This window comes from Quercus suber, unplaced genomic scaffold (assembly GCF_002906115.3).
Source record: "Quercus suber isolate HL8 unplaced genomic scaffold, Cork oak 2.0 scaffold_84, whole genome shotgun sequence".
Classification (NCBI taxonomy): Eukaryota; Viridiplantae; Streptophyta; class Magnoliopsida; order Fagales; family Fagaceae; genus Quercus; species Quercus suber.
In genome coordinates, this window is record NW_027069549.1 from 365,313 (window position 1) to 378,404 (window position 13,092).

General features: G+C 36.0%; 1 protein-coding gene across 1 annotated transcript; it reads right to left on the minus strand.

Annotated features, from left to right (window-relative positions):
* Positions 1–5,601: 5,601 nt before the first annotated feature.
* LOC112038214 (pathogenesis-related thaumatin-like protein 3.5) lies at positions 5,602–7,627 on the minus strand. The gene is made up of 3 exons (XM_024071019.2): positions 7,467–7,627; positions 6,512–7,175; positions 5,602–5,947 (listed from the first exon to the last, which is right to left on the minus strand). The coding sequence occupies exons 1-3, from the start codon at positions 7,525–7,527 to the stop codon at positions 5,806–5,808; spliced, it is 867 nt and encodes a 288-aa protein (XP_023926787.1). The 5' UTR covers positions 7,528–7,627; the 3' UTR covers positions 5,602–5,805.
* Between the last annotated feature and the right edge of the window lie 5,465 nt (positions 7,628–13,092).

A 13,092-nucleotide genomic window follows, 5' to 3' on the forward strand; every position in this document is an offset into this window, starting at 1 on the left:
GAGACATCTGCACAAATGAGCATAGAACAGATAGAAAAGCATGTGCAAAAACACAAAAACAGAACACAGAAACTTGATTAGATTCAAGTTAATTCAAAACAGGGTAAAAACTAACTTAAAGCAAAGTACAAATAACTCAAACCAACATGCTAAAACATTCAAACCAAGAACATAAACACAATGTATGAGGTTAAGTAAGTGTGCATGTGTGTGCATGTAGGTGCATGTGCTGATGCATGAAGATGCATGTGTTAATTCATGAGGATGTGCCGAGGGTGCCTAGGGCGTGCATGGCATGGCATTGAGGCACATACTGAACAAAGTGTGTAAAAACACACACAAGATGATAAAAAATGATTCATATGATCAAACAGGACCAACACCAAAGATTGGAACTCAGTTATGTCCAAAACAACACAGAACTGTCACTTAGACAATCTGTCAAGCACATGACATGCAACAATGATCAACAGTTATGAAAAATGCATGAACACATGGAAAAATGCCTCAATACATGCTCAAAATGCCACAAGGGGCCAACACAGATGCAAAACATCAAATGAGACTCAGCCCAAACAAAGAATTTGAAAATTTTTCACTTTAAAAAGAAACCTAACCCAATTTTCAAACCCTAAGCATAAAAGCTGCATAATCTGAAAATAAAAGATGAAAAAAGTGCAAGAAGTACATACCCTGAAAGGATTGTGCAAAAATATCACTTGAAAATGATGGGGTTTGAATGAAATAGTGTTTTGGGTTGAAACTGGTTCGAGAGAGGCTTAGCGAGGGAAATGAGAGATTTTGAAAAACTGTCACATTTGCTACATTAAAAACTGAAAACACGCATTTTTTGCGGGTTAGAGAGTAGCAAAACAATTGTGAGACAGTCGTGAGAATGGCCACTGAAGCACATCAGCTTTCGCGAGAAGTTTTAGGTTGCGAAACAGTTACGAGACAGTCGCAGTAGCTTCTGTCTGATTTTGGAAAAAGTCAGTTTTAGCCAAACAGCATTTCACGAGAAGTTGTTGGTCACGAGGTAGTCGCGATACAGTCGCGAGAGTCTCTGTGTGACATGATGAAAAAGTTTATTTCCCTTAAGGCTTTTTTGCGGGAAGCTCTAAGTCACGAGCTTCTCGCGAGACAACCTCTGAACTAGTTTTTGAAGACAAACACAAAAAAGCATTTTGAACAAAAGCATAAAAGTACGAAAGTATAAAATCACTTTCAAAAACAAATAAAACACTCAAAAATCTTTTTGGGTTTGATCAACAAGTATATGAGCATACACATCACATTTAAACATGTACAATCACTCAAATGAGATAAACATTCATTGAATCAAAGTCTTGTGTGTTGTGGGTGAGTATCAAGTGTGAAAAAGTCATTAGACCAAAGTGAAGCTTCAATAATCAATTCAATAAAGTCATACACAACTAATACTAGGTCAAGTGGTTTATCTGAATTATAAAAATGAACATATATGATCTCCCACAAAATGATTACACAACGTAGAAGCTTTTCATTTGGCTTTTGCATAAATCATGACATTTGATCCTTTTTTTTATAATACATCTCATTTTGAGATTAGTGCTTGAAATTTTTGATATTTCAACATTGAGAATTAGCCTTTGGCCTTTTGAGCACCATACATTTCAAAACAAAAGTCGCTTTCCCTTTTTTTTAGTCAAATACTAGTATGTGTGAAGGTTTTTGCAGCTCGATATCTCTTTTCATTTGGAGATTTACATTTAGTGAGCTCTTTCGCAAAAAATATAAAATTAAAGTGAGAAGATATATAGGCACAAGTCTATGCAAGTATCAAGACCATCAAGACTATTGACCAATCATTCATGACAAGCTTGAAGATCTATTTATAACAATCACACATAATTTTCAAGATATCTTCCACCCAGATAAATGTGCATATAAATACAAGCTAAACTTGTAAATGCACTACACCATTAGTATGAAAGTACTAGGCCAAACTCACATGTGATAAACACAAAAAAAGCGATCAAACTTTTTGAAGATTTTTCAACATTTTATGGGTTTTTGAATTTTTAGAACACACTCAAAAACAAAACAAAAAGAAAAACAAAGCAAAAGCTTGAAAAAGAAACATGCTAAAACCCGAAGCAAATGATACAAATCAAAGCAAGCATGTAAAGATGCATGAGCAAATGTCCCTAAACATCAAAAGAATTAATGCATGGACATGTTAAAATGCTTATGCATGTGTACCCCGTTTCACTCACATGGCACGTGCGTTTGGGGTGATATCCTTAAAGGATTGGTTACGAGAGTTAGGAGTGTCAAACCGTCTAGTAAAGCTCTCCAAGCAAGTGGTGAAAGCACCGATCATTTTCATCACGTCCATCATGCCGAAATCACCATTTCGACTTCTTGATTGCTCACCATCCCAACTCCTTTTGTCCTTTTTAGGGTTGTTTGACCTCTGAACGCTTACATTCTTTAATGCCTTCAACTTATGGCAATTTGGTCTTGTGTGTCTTTGAAGTCCACAGAAATGACAGAAATGTTGAATTCTTGGACCTCTTTCCAAGTTAGAAGGTGATTTCCCTTGAACTTTAGGCTTAACCACAGTTTGAGTACGAGGCTTATTCAACACTCGTTGATCAGCTCCATTCTTTTTCTTTTCATCCTTTATTTTTTCAGGGGTAGGGGCAACTACAACTGGCTCTTTGGCTTTCACAAATCTCACATCTCTGGTGACATTTTCTGATGAGCTACTCCCTCCAGTATATCCCAACCCGGACTTTTCTGAAAAATGTTTCTGAGATGAAATAACATCATCCAGCTTCTTTGTGGATACCCTTTCTATCTTGGCATTTGCTTGCACTACTTCTAGCTCAAGAAATCTAATTTTTGAATAAGCTTCAGTTAGCTCACCATTCATCGTCTCTATTTCACACTTGGCCTTTTTATGATGCACTAGAAGACTTTTATAGTCCTCATCTGCTTTCTTCATCTTCTTCACAGCCGCCTTGGCCACCCTTGTGTACTCTCCAAACTTCTCATGAAGGGAATTGTAGTTTTCTTGAAGACTTGCTATGTTTTCATCTTCCTCAGCATTAGTTTCTTCAACACCTCCTACTGATTCTTCATCACTATGATCCCCAAGTTCTTGTACCAGCAAGTTCAAGTCTTCCGACGACTCATTATAGGTGATAGTCATAAAGGTGAAGTAGTTTCCTTCTTCATCATAGCTCTCTTCAGAATTAGAATTTGAAGAATTCGAATCACTCAGCGTTGCGGCATATGCCTTACCCTTTCCTCTTACATAATTGGGACACTCCTTCTTGAGATGTCCATGGCCATTGTATTCATAACAAACAATGCCTTGAGGAAACTGAGAATCATTTCCATCTTTCTTCTTAAACTCTTTCCTATCACCTTTGGATGATGAGAACTTTCCTTTACTGAACTGTTTCCCACTGTTCTTCATCTTCAGAAATTTCTAGAAGTTCTTTGCAAGGAATGCTACATCCTTTTCCACTCCATCTTCTTCGGAGGAATCATCCATTCTTTCGGTGATGGTTTTAAGAGCAAGGGATTTACTTGTCTTATGAGAAGCAGTCCAAGCTCATACGTTTAAAGAGACCCAATGAGCTCTTGAATCTTAATTTCATCCAAATCTTTGTTTTCCTCTATGGCTGTGACTTTCGCTCGGAAGCTCTCCTGTAGGGACCTCAAAATTTTCTCACCACCTTAGCATTTTCAATCTTTTCACAAATATTGAGCTTAGCAATTACAATTTTGTTGAGCTTTCCGTAAAATGAATCAAAGGACTCATCATCTCCCATCTTAAGCTTTTCAAATTTGGTGGTAAGCATCTGAAGTTTTGTGTCCTTCACTTTCTTTGTTCCTTCATACATAGTCTCCAACATCTCCCAAGCTTCCTTCGCCACTGTCATGTGAGAGATCCTGTGAAACTCGTCTGAAGACACACCACAAAATATAGCATTCAAAGCTTTACTATTAGCGTTAGCTGCCGCAAGAGCTGCTTTATCCCAAGTGGATTTAGTGACCTCCGGTCTAGTCTAACCTATTTCAACCGCATCCCAAACGGTATCATCAATGGAACATAAGAATGCCCTCATTTGGACTTTCCAAAAAGCATAATTATTACTATCAAAATATGGTGGCACATTTAAAGATTGAGACTGGTCCATCTCAAAAGGGGTCAAGGAACATACTCAGGTATTTAAACCATAGTGAGTATACCCGCTCTGATACCAATTGAAAGCTCAAAAATGTGTCAAAAACACACAAGCTGTTTAGACCCCCAAATTAAAGTTACGGCTTTGTTGATTTTACACTAACTTAATACTAAGTGCGGAATAGTGTAAACATAAGCGTATAAGCAAGACAACTACTCTAATCCATATTTAAAGCAACATAACTGTAAAAATGAAATGAACAAGAGTAGGAAAGAGAGATGCAAATACAGATAACACCGAGATATATTATCGAAGAGGAAATCGAAGAACTCGGTGAAAAACTTCTCCGCTGCCCTCCAAGCGAAAATCGATCCACTAGACGATCAGTTAGGATACAAGAGTGAGTAAGAGACCCTTTAAGCCTAATCTACCCTCTATACCTAAGCCTTCCAAGCTCATACTCCAATAAGGCTTCTCGGAACCATGTCTTGTCTAGTTTTTTGGATCCAACAACAAGCTCCATGTTGCATCTGCCATTCTAGACTTCTTCCAATGCTTCCCAGCAGCACCAAAACTTCACTTGACACTCTCAAAGGGTGTGGTAAGTGTTTGGGCTATCAACCTCTCAATGGTATGAAAATGGAGAGGTAGGAGATGAGGAAATTCCCAAAACAAATGTGTAGAGAATTGTGGGTATAAAAATCTCTAACTCTCAAGGTGTTTGACTAGGGTTTTCTCTCAGAAGCTCTCATTTACATTTGTAGTTAATGAGGGTATAAATAGTGTAGGCACAAAAAGTGTGAATCAGACTGGACAGGCTGGCAGAATAGAATGCCTTGTGGGTGTCTCGCTGGAAGTCCTTACCCTTGAGATACTCACGAGACACAGTTGTCTCCATCTGGCCTGACTCTTCGCATTCCAGCATGTGCAGGGCACATGATATACTTTGCGGGATGCTAAGCCGCAAGATACCCGCAAAACCTTCTTCAGTCTTCAAATGCTTGAGCCTTCACACTACTCTCTCTATCACACGACCCTTACAATGAACTCCCACAATAAATACAGGGTACAACAGATTGAATATTACAATCAAATTTGGCACAGAATATAAGCCAACAAAATATATAGTTGTAAATAACAACTTTATAATGCTAGATAACAAATATTCCTTCAAGTTTTTATTATCTCAAGTGTGATTTTCTTGTTATTTTTCTGTATTTATTGTGATATAAAGTCCTCTCAAGTCAGGCAATTCCTAACCCACTCAAATAAAATTCATAAAAATTGTTAAACAATGCGATTAGAACCTTGTTATTTTTCATTCTAAATTACATTCTAGTTACCAGCATATTTTATTTGAATTCTACAGAATGAGCCAACAATTTGTAGCAAAACTAGTGCATAAAGGGGAGAAAAAGGAAAAGGTAAACATCTAAAATGCCTTCACATTAGAACCAGTAAAAGTGATTCATTATTTTCTTTTATAGATTAAATAACAAATAAATGAATAAACTTGTATCATATTTACAGCCTTTTTGGACACTTTCTGGCAAAGATCCCAGGTCCAATAGTGTAAACCCAAACCCTCCAAAAAAAATAAATAAATAAACTAAAAAGAAAGATTTTAACTGATAGTCCACAAATTAACCATCAACATTGATGCAAACATCAGACCCCACCATCTTCCAATCAATGATTTTAAACCCTTTGATCCATTGGTGTTGCAGACGAGCTTCTTGTTATGATAGGTGCACACTGGTTGCTTCCTGAAGTACACAACAAGAGAGACTTGTTCAGTACCTGATAGCAAAGTATCAAAGTTGGGCATATATAGATTGCAACAACATTGATTAAATGTGATTTTTGTATGTTGCCAAAGTACATACTGCATTTTTTTTCTTGATATTCATGGACGTTGTAATAGTTGATTAGTAATTTCTAACCTCGTAAAACTAGCTCCCATGTTTCACCAATGATTAAATACATTTTCCTCGGTAAAGATGCTTATACTCTAATACTATCAGCAATGTGGAACATGTAATGTGTGACTTCAATTCAAATTTAACAAAAATTTTGAAAATTTTGAACTATTAGTATGAGAAATTGCTTTTCTAGATAATGATGTATAGGAGAAGCAAGCATGTTAGTTAATAAAGGCTTCAAACTGATTTCCTTCTTATAGAAGCAGTGCATTACTTAAAACTGTGATTCCCCTTGTAACCATTAGGGGCTTATTCCTTGATATTTTAGCATGAAACATAACAAATATTCATCAAAATATATACAATGTAGGTTCAGAAAACAGCATAATTGTTGGTCCAATACATTACCTGGATGAGCAGAAAGCGACCACATAATCAGTCCCTGTGCACGTAAATACACTGGTGGGATCATCATATGCATAACTATATGCCGCAGGGCAAGCCTCCTTGAACTTCTTGGAATAATAGGTTGGTTGACATACCCTAGGGTTCCCATACAGCCCTCTACAACAATACTCATCCGTGTTAAACACATCACATGCACTTCGACACCCTACAACTTTCCCATTGGACTTGACGGATAGCTCGGACGGGCAACTAGGATTCAAATCTGAATCACAACCAGCAATGCTACAATTTCCCTTCCCATTTATGGGTGTAACAACTACTGGCAAGTTAAAACCATCCACAAGGCTAACATCATAAAAATCAGGTGATGCAAGGGTAAATTCAGCAAGTGAAGCTGGTGTCTTTCCTGAGGCTGCACACTTGAAAGAATTGCCACAGTCCCCAGTCTGGCATGACCCATTGCCATTCTTGTCAAAGTTACAACCTGTTCGACCCCAAATCCGGCCGGACCAGCTAACTGGGGCAGTGAAGACAACAGATTGCTTGGGTTTTAGTGTAAATCCACCACCATTAAAGTTCTCCCCAGGGGTAACTGCTGGCCATATTGTCTCTTTGCAATCATTTATTATGGTGAAAACTCGTGCAGGCTCACACATTTTGGCTCCTGCCCATCCAAATAAAATTAAAAATTGCAGGCCAATTTGAAGATGAAAGAAACAAATTAAATCTATGTTGCAAAAAGTTCCCTAAAGAAATTTTTTTTCCTTGTTATCTTTAGAGTGAGTCAGAGAAAAAAATATGTTTACTAAACATTTATGAATAGCTGACTAGTGTTCAAGAAAGAGATTATAATCTCTGTCCAATCAATAGCTATTATACATAAGACAAGGCTAATCATGATTATATTTATACATTGATAAAAGAGAAAAACAAAGGCAATGAAGAGATTAAGTACCTGATGAAATTAGAATTAGAACCAAAAGAATTGGTGAAAGTACATTATTGTGAAATGCCATGTCTTCCTCTCCTTTGCTTTCAATTGGTAGAGAATTAAGGTGTAGGAAGAGAGGTGTAAACGGTGGGGGTAGATTTAAAGCAAAAGGCGGTGAAGAATACGTGTGGAAGGAGCTAGGGATAGTAATTCAAAGAACTAATCTATTCTGGGAAAGCTTTTTGGCAAAAGAGTGGATGATTCTTTTCCTAAGCCTTTAATCCACGTTTATTCAGGTTCCATTCTTTTCTCGATAGAATTTTTGGCTTTCAAATCACCTTCAACCGCCCCATGAAAAAAAAAATAAATATATATATATATATATATAAAGTATGCCATCCACGTTTATTCAGGTTCCATTCTTTTCTCGATAGAATTTTTGGCTTTCAAATCACCTTCAACCGCCCCATGAAAAAAAAAAAAATATATATATATATATATATAAAGTATGCCTTTCGAAGTTTTACACTTTGTTCGTTGTTGCTAGCAACAAGTAATTTCCTATTAATTTATATACAATTAGCTTCCCTACGTACTAGAGAGATACACATCTCAAGTAACATACACGCAGTCACGCTCGAAAAGATCATCAAACTCGATTAAACAAAGATCAAAGTTATAAAGCCACATCGTCACTTAATGATCTCATCTGAAGGCAATGAAAGTAGAGGAAACTTCATGTATGCCACATATCTCCGCCCATATTTCTTGAGCTATATTTGTGTAGACACCTCATTTTACAATTTCCAGCGGTCTCTCACAATTTGGAAAATTCATTAGAAATCAGTGGCTAATATTACAATTGTTTGCAATACCTTACTGTCCAATAATTTCAACTACTAACTACTTAAGCAGGTTTTTTACACTAATTTTCTGTCACTCCCACTTTGAATTCTGTTATGGTCTGTTTAATGTAATTGGTACCACTAGATTCAAATTAAAAGACAAAAAGAGGGCAACGAACATGGTCCATCTATTTTGTGTTTGACATAAATGGACTTTTGCTGTATGCCAAAAATCATTCCTTGAAGCAACAAAACTTTCAATTTTAGGCAATTTCAACAATAAAAAAAATAGTAAATGTTCACGCAAATCAAAAGGGTATAAACAAACAAACATCTTTACATCTAGATTAATGAAGATGAAAAGATCATGGACTGTTCTTTTTCACAATCCAACTGAATTATGAATTCAAGGTTCCCACATAAAATTAAATTTATCTTGATTATATATAATGTTCCTGGAACTCCAAATGCAATCATACTCGACAAAACGAGTAAGAATAAGTCTTTTTATACTTAATTAAACTTCGGCTGTATGCCAAAATTTATTCCTTGAAGTAACACAACTTCCAATTTTGGCCCGTGAAATTCAATCAGAAGTTCACTTAATTTAAAAAAGAAGAAAAAAAAAAAAAAACATCTATCAGTAGCTAATTTTTGAAAATTGAAGATAAATAAGTTTAGGGACAAATTTTTTTTACAATTATTGATATGTCCGGTTGTGGTTTAAGCATAAAAAATTATATTAACGGTCAAAATAGATCATGAAGTGTCAAGCCATTGGGCCAAAATATTGTGTAGACTTCATACAGGCCAAGTTTCACACTAGGTCCAACTGTAGAGTAAATGGCATGTGGCTCGTAATCTTGAGTGTTTAGTTCCAAACCGTGTACTGAAAAGAGCCTACGAAGGAAATTCGGCAAGCCCATCTATTGCCAAGACAATTGCAAATGGAAACTGTGAAGTCGAGAATAGCTTTGCTCCCCCATCCAAACAAGCCGAAATCATGATTTTTTTTTTGATAAGAAAAATCATGAACTGATCATTAAGAAGTTGAGAAAATGATGGATGATCGAGCAAGTATACCAGGATTAGCCTTTGACCCTTTTAGTGGCTATCTTGGTCCCATTGCTAGTATCCAGTTTACTCTTCTTCTTCTTCTTCTTCCACAATTGCACATGCAAGATAGGGGTTAGTATTCGAAAAAGACTATTCGATTTATGGATCATTTGCAATACTATTCGAAAATGACTATTCGATATATGGATCATTTGGAATACTGTTCCCTAGATTTGGCCTTCTTTATGTAAAGCAATATTTTAGATATAACAACCTTGCTACGGCACTAAATTTTTCGTTGAAAAAATCACACCCTTATAGTCTTATACCCACCACATGGTCCACAACACAAAAAAAGAAAGAAAAGGGACGTGTGAACTTTTTAGTGAAATATCCTGTCCTGTGACTCTGGCATATTGTTTTGAAAATGGGATTTTCATTTATCGAAAATTAATTAGAAATGATAAGTATTTATGTATTTATCCAAAAATGAATAGTTAAATCCAAGAATTTGTGGAAAATATGCAACATAATAAAAAATTAGACCTTGTTTAGAAAAGAGCAAACATAATTCAATTAAAATTGTTTACTATTAAACTACTTTCTTCTAATAAAACGGTGATTTCTAATTGTTTTTAACTAATATGCAGAAAGAAAGAAAAAAATGGCACTTGTTATAATGATTATGTAGAAAAACGTAGGCCTTCAAAAGTTTATGCTTTTGGAATACAACTTTTGGGAGTAGTTTCATTTTGGCCCTTAGGAAATTTTATATTTCACTTAAGTCCTTAATGTTCTCAAGCATGTTTCATTTTCATCCTAATCGTTAGGGATGGCAAGCATGTTTTGTTTGTGCCTAGGGGTGGCAATTCCTGTTTGTGTGTCGAGTTCGTGTCGTGTCAACTCATGAATATCCGACTATATGGGTCAACACTAACCCGACATGTTTATTAAACAGGTCAAGATTCCTCAACCCTAACACGACTCATTTATTAAGCAGGTCAGTCGTGTCAACCTGTGTATCAGATTTTATCAAAATGAAGAAAAAAATTTATGAAAGAACAAGCAAATAAATATTTTAAATATAAAATTCTAAACTAATGAGTAACTAAATCATAAATAATCATTCAAAACTAAAACATATCTCAATATCATAAATAATCAATCACAATATGTCAAAGAAAATAAACCACAACGACTAATAAGTTTATATACCTAGGGTTTGAAGGGTATATTGGTAAATTTTCATTTAATTAAATGGATTAGACGGGTCTAACAGGTTCTATAGGTTGAACCCTAAACCAACCCGTTTATCAAATGGGTCCGTCGTGTTAACCCAAATATGACACCAACCCATAACCTGCTAATTTCGTGTCAAGTCGTATTAGGTTCGTGGGTCGTGTCTAATTTTGCCACTCCTATTTGTGCCCAACCTAGAACCGACCTAATAACTTTGGTTCTCTCATTTCTAGACCCGCCACCGACCAGTGAATGGAATCAGTTCGGATGGTCGGACTTCATCAAATACCGGTCGGTCCTCAATCGGAGTTGAAAATTTTGAAACTGTGCCATATTTTTCCAAAAACCACCAAATTTGGTTGAGATTCGGCCGATCTGCCAAGATCTAGCCGAATCTCAAAGAGATCTCGACAAATCTTGAAGAGATCAGGCCAAATCTCGATGAGTTCTCACCGAATCTTAGCAAGATCTCGGTGGGTCTCAAAGAGAATAGGTCGAATCTCGACAAGATCTCGTTGGATCTCGGCTAATTGGAGAAAATGACCAGCGAAACACATCCATCAGTGAAGAAAAACTAATTTTCCAGTGTACATCCAGTCGGATCGGTTGAGATCTCGATTTTTATGCTCAACCCCGTCATCCAACCCTCCAAAATCAGGTTTTGGGGACGAAGACCCGCCACCGACCATCAACGGTGTCTAGTCGGCCAGGTTGGGCGGTTTGGTCGGGTACCGGGTCTGGTTAGACACTCCTACTTATCGTCGCATTAGTCTGGAAACCTAACATGGGTGATAGAATGCCAGACTGCCGCAATTTTAAATAAGTAAATGACATTGCACAATGGGTTTATAAGAGGGGATGACGTATAGTAAATGAGAGAGAGAGAGAGAGAGAGAGAGAGAGAGAGAGAGAGAGAGAGAGAGAGAGAGAGAGAGAGAGAGAGAGAGAAAAGGGGATGACATAGAAATGTTTATGTGATTCATTTTCCCCATAAGCTAATCTAAATTTTTTTTTCCACTTATCTCTAAGGATCCAAGTTTGTTTATTCCCTTATTCCATAGGCATTGAAGTAAACAAGGTTAAATAATTAAAGTAATAAATGAAAGTATAATGAATAAACATGAAACTTTAATGGCATGAGGGATAATGAAATTGTTGCCCTTAAACAATATTTGCCCCAACATAAGAGTTGCTAAAGGGTTATTATAAATTTGGCTACAAGATAGAACCAAAGTTATTGGGTTCTACAACTAGAACTTTTGTAATATTATATATATAAAGCTGAAGTCTTTGACTCTTGGTTGACCTCTCTACAATTTTACATATTAGCATTACTTAAATAAATATTATAATTAATATTATCTAACCAATATTTTTAAAAAGTAAAATAAAATCTAGTAAAATAAAATAAAAAAGAAAACCTGATTCTCTTTCTCCCCAAAAACAAATTCGACTTTCATTTAAAAAAAAAAAAAATCGACTCTTCCAAATGTAGACACTGCCATCTCCTTCTTCTTCTATCACTCCCTTTCTGCCATATTCGTCTTCTTCAATTATCTCTTTCAAGTTTCAAACTATGTTGCACGGACACGGACACGGACACAAACACGGGGATATGGCAATTTTTGAAAAATAAGGACATGACATGGCGGGGACATGGCGGTTAAATAATTAATTATATTTTATATTTAGGCATATTTTTAAATATTTTTAGACATAAAATACGTTTATGTCTAGAATTTAAATTATGTAAGAACTACAAATAAGTAAACTAACACCCAAAGTAGTACAATAATACACAATATTTGACTTTAATAAATAAAACTATAGCAAGACACACAAAAAAAAAATTATAACTTATAAGTTATAACTTATATAAATAAAAATAAAAATAGGACAGAGGACAAAGGACACCCACAACAGCAGTGAAAAAAAAAAAAACAAAACGCGTTATAACTTATATAAATGAGTAACAGTACACCCACCCGTTCACCAAAATTAACATCTTAAAAAAAAAAAAAAAAAAAAAAAAAACGTAGAGAGGAGAATCAAGAGATCGGACCTGTTGTCCACCCCAAGAGATTGGAAGGGACAGAGGATAGAGGGCACGGCGTCGACGTCGGTGCTCGCCGATCGGCCTGATCTAACTCCGGCAAGGGACAAAGGGTAGTAGTAGCGACAAAGGGAGGGTGGGTTGAGAAGAACTTGAGATGTGGGTGTACTGTTGGCGATCTAACTCTGTGATTTTTTTTTTTCACTGCTAGCGTGTCGGACGCGTCGAAGCCTCGACTACCCATTCTCTCTAAATCTCTATTATGCCCAAATCTCTCTCCACACAAGAACTCTAAACCTAACACATTCTCTAATCATCTATAGGCCTCCTACACTTTTTATTTTTTTTTTGCTGGAAGAAAAATTCTACAAAAGAATTACAAAAATGGGAAGGAAGGATCCATGGAATAAAGGAACAACCAAAAAGGGAATTACAAAATTAGCGTGAGGTACTGTTT